We start from the raw sequence: 7053 nt of genomic DNA on the forward strand, positions 1-7053 counted from the left end.
TCAGGAAGAGCAACTGAGGAGGGATCCCTCTTCCAGGACGGACAGACGTGCAATAGATGTCGTACAGAACAGATCAGCATAATAAATTAACAGTAATCCGCATGACACAATGAGACAGAGAGAGAGAGAGAGAGAGAGAGAGAGAGAGAGAGAGACACACACACACACAGAGAGAGAGATGCGGGTAATAACAGTAGCTTACAACAACATTATTGAAAGTAATAATATTACAGTTCTGGCTACTGTGGTACAAATAAAAAATATAATCTTCCAGGACTTTAGGGGCTCCATTTAAAAAGAGATTAATCTTATTTAGTTCTTTTTTTTTTTTTTTTTTAAACAAACCAACTATTACAGGTGGGCTCAATTCCTTCAATGTTTGTTTATGACCAGAGCCGTCGCAACCGGACAGGCAAACTAGGCAATTGCCTAGGGCCCCGAGCTGGAAGGGGGCCCCCAGAGACGGCTCACATTGGTCCATATCAATGACAATATGAAGGAACCCCTATAGACACTGCAACAACGACAACATGCTCACACTCAATATGCTGCTTTCATGACTGCCCAGAAATACCTGAACAGCCGAGCCGTGGCAGCAGACAGAGAAACGAGCCGTTCACATTTCTCTCTTTGTGTCAGTAACGGTCCACAAACCTCACCGCACTTTAGGGACTGTTCTTTACTTGTCAGGGGAGGAGGGTGGCTGGTTGATTTTTATTTCATTTATTTATTTTATTTTGATCCCCCCTATGTTAATCACTTATTGATGCTGTTTTTGAAGTATGAATAAGTCAATAAGTAATTTATTCCATTTAAATATCATTGATGCATTAGGCCTAAAGTGATTTATCTTTTTATAAATGACAAAAGGCACATCTGCCTAATTTTTCTCCAAGGTGCCTCTTGCCTGGGGCCCCCAGAGTGTCTTGAAACAGCCCTGTTTATGACTAACTCTGCACTCTGTTTCTGCACTGACTTCCAGTAAGTTTTAGGATTACTTTTGAGATTCCTGTTCTCATCTTTAAATGTACTTAAAGACTTGCCCCTGACACCTTGGATCTGTTCCTAGTAGACCCTCATTTCCACAGAGAATCTGCCACTCACAGTACCAAAAACTAAGACAGACCTACAGATAGTGCAGCTGCTTTCTGTAGCTCTGGATCTAAACTGTGGAATTTCTTGCTACTGAATCTGAGGACAGTAACATAAAGGCAACAAACATTAAATGTCTTGTAAACACTGATGAATGCACAAGTCCAAGAGGTGCAGTTTCTTTTAGAATTTGATTCAATAAACAATGATCAAAATCTGTGTCTTATCAATAATCATATGACAACCTGTGTTTGTGTCCAGCCTGACTGTGAGCAGTATGGACTACCAATTTGCACCAGGGAGTATGCTCCAGTATGTGGCACTGATGGACGGACCTATGGCAACGAATGTATGCTCTGCATGGCGAACAGGCATGTAACATGCACCTACACACACACACACACACACACACAGGTATTATTGTAGCATTATTATTTGCCTATCTATGTGTAGGGTTGTGAAACTGTCTCATTCAATCATGTATGCTAGAGTCTGCTCTCAGGTTTATCTAGTTGTTTTGGCTTCTGAGAACTTGCGATCACAAAAATTTACGTGCTAACCATGTTGGAGTAGCAGGCTGCAACTGGATACACCCACATCAGCGTGTTAGGGTCATGTCTTTCACAAAGTTAAAGTTTGCTTATGGAGTGGCAGTAGCTCAGTCCATAGGGACTTGGGTTGGCAACCTTTTTTTTCATGACAAAAACGAGACAATAACGAGATAAAAATAGATCTTGATAATACAAACTAAGACAAAATCTATGTATCATTTTCATTGACGAGACAAGACGTGACAAAAATGTTAGTGGTGGACTATCAGACATTGCTTGCAATTATCTTCAAATGCTGCATGAGCAACAGGCTGGTAAACTCCAGCAAAAACACTCACACCAGAGTAGCGTCAACTGTTGGTGTGAGTTGTGAGCTGTGATTCAGCAGTAAATAATCAGCCGTGTGTCTGACTGTGGATGGTGGAGCTGCTGAATGGGTTTGTGGAGTTTGTTAGTTGCAGCAGCGGCTGTTAGCAGTTAGCTCCACTTGTTAGCCCCTGAATGGCAGCAAAGTGTGCAGCTGCTGGACTTCACTCAATCCAGACTCGAGAAGGTTTATGAATTGTTGCTGTTTGACAGGCAGGTAGGAGGCTCAGTTATCTGTGAGTGTAGCTGTGCTGTAAGTAAACAGTCTGAACTCAGATCAGTTTTTCTGACAGAGATGAAAGTTTAGTTTTAATCACAAACTCTGTGAGAGGACACGAGTTTAAACCTCCAGACTAACATGTTGCACATTAAGAAAGAATTCCGGCTTTACCTAGACTAAAGCTATGAAGGATAAAAATGACTAAAACTAATAAGCATTTTTGAATCAAGACTAAGGCTAAACCTAATATAGCTGTCAAAATTAACAGTGGTTAGAGGCTGTTGCATACTGCAATACATTTTTGTTTACCACCAATTTACATGAACAAAATGGTCTTTGGTATCATTTTATCCAGCTGGTGCTCAGTAATGTATGTTAGTTCTTCATCCTGCAACTTGTTTAGATGCTGTCAGATTGGTTTAAACTAAGTGGATCTGAGGGATAACGTGTCAATTAATGTTGATGTTTGTTGATCAAGGAAATGAAGGGAAACTAATTAATTTGTGGTACACTTTTTTAAATAACATACTTTTTAATCTTTGGGATGCACACATTTTGAATGCAATCACTATTAAATAGGTGTTAGTATTGATTATCAGTGCTAAGACTTCTGCTACACTGACTAGTATTTTCAGAATGCCGTTATCACTTTTAATAGTGGCCATTGGCAAATGGTCAGTGTCTCACTAATAAATAATAGTTTTTTGGTCCTGATCAATGGTGTGCATTGGCCTGCAGGCTGGCAGGGTCCTATGTGTCACACCACCCACCATCCCCTCCACCTCCGTCTTTTTCCTTATCCGCTGTGAGGGTCCTAAGGAGAGAGGGATGTCGTATGCTGTGAAGCCCTCTGAGGCAAATTGTCATTTGTGATATTGGTCTTTATAAATTAAATTGATTGATTGATTGATTGATTGATTGATTGATTGATTGAAATCAATGTAGTATATTAAAGCATTATCATAGAACTGAATAGAGTATGAAATATAGTATATAATATGGTACAGGAAAAAAAATATATACATATGTATATAACAAGCACATAAGTATGGCGAGGTATATAATGAGTTCAGCACAGAGACAGTGGAGAGGGAGAGATGAGGTGAGTGTCTAAGCAGACACTGTGGAGAGATGGCTGTATGTGTGTGTGTGTGTGTGTGTGTGTGTGTGTTGTGGCGTTACAGACAGTGGTCTCCACTGCTGTCGTCCTCTCTGATGGTCCTCTCTAAGGACCATTATCATGGAGAAGGTGAGAGGGGTTGCTTAGGATGGCTTTCCTTCGTCACTGACTTCAAACTGTCAGTGCCAGTTCCAGCTCAACCACACAGCTCGCCGACCTTACCAGCTTGTTGAGTCGGCTGGCCCCACCACCTCAGCACAGCCCAGTACACCACAGCAAAGAAACAGTGCACCGACTACTACAGACTGGTAGAAGGTCTGCAGGAGCCTGTTGCACACACTTATGGATCTGGGATCAGTTGCATAAAATATCTTAATATTAAGTATGACAGTTAGGGTTTAATTTCTACTCACTGAGGGACTTACACAGTTGCACAGAATTCTGTAAAGGGTTTCTTAGTTAAGGAAAAATGTAAACTCATTCACTGCGTTGAAAGATATTTTACAGCAGTACAAGTTTCCATGGAGATTGTTTGTTTGGACTCGCCTGTTTTCATCTCACAAAGCTGACTTATATTGTTAGTGAAAAAACAGGAGAAGAAAAGAAGACAATAAAACCATATTGGTCAGAGGAAGAACAGATTAAACTTTTGGAAGAATACAATCATAGAAAGCACATACTACAAAGTAAATGATCCCCAAATATAAAAAAAAATAAATAAAAAAAACAGAAAATAATTGTAGGAAGAAATTGCACAGAAAATGAATTCAGTCAAATCTGAAGTGTAAAATCAAAAACATATCCACTGGGTTCTTCTGGTCACAGACACTCTTCTCACGGTATGTTAGTTATTTTCATTTATCACCATAAACTTGGTCATGTTGCAGTTTAGATAGAGTCAGAGGTACATTTTTTTATCATGCTTTGGTTGCTAGGGTCTTTTGTGCAATGGTCTAGGGATTCAATCAATCAATCAATCAATTTTATTTATAAAGCCCAATATCACAAATCACAATTTGCCTCACAGGGCTTTACAGCATACGACATCCCTCTGTCCCTAGGACCCTCACAGCGGATTCCTTAAGTATAAGACCAAGACAAGGAGAAAACCGTAATAATAAAGTGAAGATTGTCAGGAAACCTTAAGGAGAAGACTTAAGGGTGTTTTGTGCAACCAGACTTATTATGAGGAAAACCTTAATTAGGACTTTAAGAAAAATCTTAACTGAAGGTGCTTTGTGCAACTGGCCCCTGGGTCTCCTCAGGAAGAGCAATCATCAGTGTTGTGAGACCAGTCCATTTTTTACTTGAATGAGTCCACTCTCTCCAGCTGTCATTCTGACTGCAGCCATAGCCCATATTATTATTATTATTATTAATATTATTATTATTATTATTATTGTCATTATTATTATTATTATTATTATTATTACTATTGTTATAATAATAATAATAATTATTATATATTTTTAAATCTCACACGGATCTGGATGATATGAAATTAAACCTAACCACCCTGCAGGCTCATTACATTTCTGAAGGCAGCACTTTGCTGGCGTTTCGAATAATGATTTTGATCATTTTCACAGTTGAAAATCATTCATTTAAATTGATAAAAGAAATAAGAAAACTCCACATCTGGTTCATAAAATCAAATTAGTAATAAAGTTCACGTAAAGCTAACACAGCCACTACGTAAATTACTCTGACATAATGGCTTAAAATAGATGATTTGTGAACAAATTAAAAGTGATTTTAGTAATTTTGTGATTTTTAAGATAATAAAGCCACCAAACCATTAACATCTGGTGGTAAAAAAAAAACACCACTGTCTCAGCTTTTATTTTTAAAGCAGAAGGAAAGGTTTATCAGTATGGCCCTTCACTTCCAGATCAAATTAAACAGATGAAACCTTGCTCTCAGTTTGAGTTTGTGCTCTGGGGATTCAGACCGTAGCAGTGTTGATCATTACGAGCATGAGAATTCCCATTACAGGTTCAAATGTATTTGTACAGTCCCTCAGTTGTACAGTCCCTCTTGTTCAGTTCATCGGCTGCAGTCACGACTCTGTCCTCCTTCATGCTCAGATCTAACTCCACATCTAACTAAACATGCATGCTGCAGTCACTACCATATAGACCTGTACAGCCTGTTAGTAATGATGTGTTTGTTCCCCACAGGCTCTAACATCACATCACTATACATTTGTTTAAAGGAACAGGCAGGACACTGATACTGGCAAAGACCCAATGATAAAATGATAAGATGAGGATTACACACATCCATTATAATAATGTTAGCTACAAACAGAATATTTAACTTATGACATCAGTGTTTACTTCCTGTTGTTGTTTCATGACACACTGCGACACTGATAGCAGTGCTACAGAGCTGCCAGTCAATACTCGTTAGATGGAAAATCACAAAAATGTAGGTAGCTATACCTTTATCTGCTTGTGTTTGGGTATTTCTTTCTGCTTGTATTATTGCTGCAATAATACCCTCACACGCATAAAGTACACACATGATCATACGCATAAACCTAACCACAATATGCTGTAATGCTATGTTCTTCTTTCCTACAGTGACAAGAGGAAGAATGTGCAAGTGGCATGGGAAGGGACATGCACTCCCTAGATGACTGCGGTGTGCAGTGACACACACATACACACACATCATATCCACTCCCTGCATTCTGCATTCTTAATAAAGTTACATACAGCACCATGTGTCTTGTGTATTTGTATTGAGCTTGTGAAACATGATATTAGTTCTGGTAAATGTAACACAAAGTTCATTTACACCCTGACCTGCATGTGGGATCTCTCTTCATCCTTTGGAACTTTAACACCCTGGCTATGTAAACACCAGTTTAGACCAGTCTGTACTGGTGGTACTTACTTCAGCAATTTAAACTGACAAAAATATAAAGGCAACACTTTTGTTTTTGCTCTTGTTTTTCACAAGCTGAAATAAACGATATAATAGAGTGCTCTGACTGTGCTCTATTAGCTCTTTCTTTACTAACAAATGTGTTCAGACCCATGTTAGTGAGCGCTTCTCTTTTTCCAAGATGATCCATCCACCTGACAGGTGTGGCATATCAAGATGCTGATTAAACAGCTACACAGGTGTGCCTTGGGATGGTCACAATGTAAGACTAGCCACCAGCAAATATTTGCCTCCCATTCACTTTCATTCAATGTGAGCAGAGGGGCAAATAAAACATTTGCCTCCAGTGGAAAAGCAAACAATCTTTGCATGGAGTCCAGCTTCGGTAAAGTTTGACTGGCAAAATCACAGCCTCAACCAATATCCATGAAGTATGTGCTGAAGAGGTACTGATACCCCTTTTCAACAGTCATGAGCTGACTTGGTTTGGTTTGGCCGTCAGCCCAGCGCAGCAGGGATTTTCATTTGCATTCCAACAGGGTTACCTGCTTGAAGGTGTGTCTTAAAAGCAACACTTACTTTTCTGGTAGCCTATGCAAGGACCTCTCATTGCGGTAAGCGAGTTGTGTCATTTCCGGTGTTTTTGTGACAGCGTCTCTGTACTGCTCTGGTGAATTCTACTAGCCTGCTTTCTCACTTCAGTTGCTTTAACGTTGCTTTAACGTCTACTTCAAGTCTTAACCCACACTGGTTCTGTTTAAGCACTTATAGCTCTCCTCCTTTCTACGACTTTCTCGCTAATCTCTTAGCTG

General features: G+C 39.4%; 1 protein-coding gene across 2 annotated transcripts in view; it reads left to right on the top strand.

Moving 5' to 3' along the window:
- The window catches only part of LOC126389444 (trypsin inhibitor ClTI-1-like), a 29904-nt gene that overhangs the window by 4272 nt on the left and 18579 nt on the right, over positions 1 to 7053 (top strand). Inside the window, exons 3-4 of one of the 2 annotated variants that reach the window (XM_050043150.1) lie at positions 1354 to 1463; positions 5935 to 6078. The exons of the other annotated variant lie outside the window; for it this stretch is intronic. Of the exons in view, the coding sequence (XP_049899107.1) occupies positions 1354 to 1463; positions 5935 to 5986 (162 nt within the window). The 3' untranslated portion in view covers positions 5987 to 6078. Of the gene's footprint in view, positions 1 to 1353; positions 1464 to 5934; positions 6079 to 7053 lie in introns of those variants that run through there. 2 annotated transcript variants of the gene reach the window in all.

This window comes from Epinephelus moara, chromosome 4, assembly GCF_006386435.1.
Source record: "Epinephelus moara isolate mb chromosome 4, YSFRI_EMoa_1.0, whole genome shotgun sequence".
NCBI lineage: Eukaryota > Metazoa > Chordata > Actinopteri > Perciformes > Serranidae > Epinephelus > Epinephelus moara.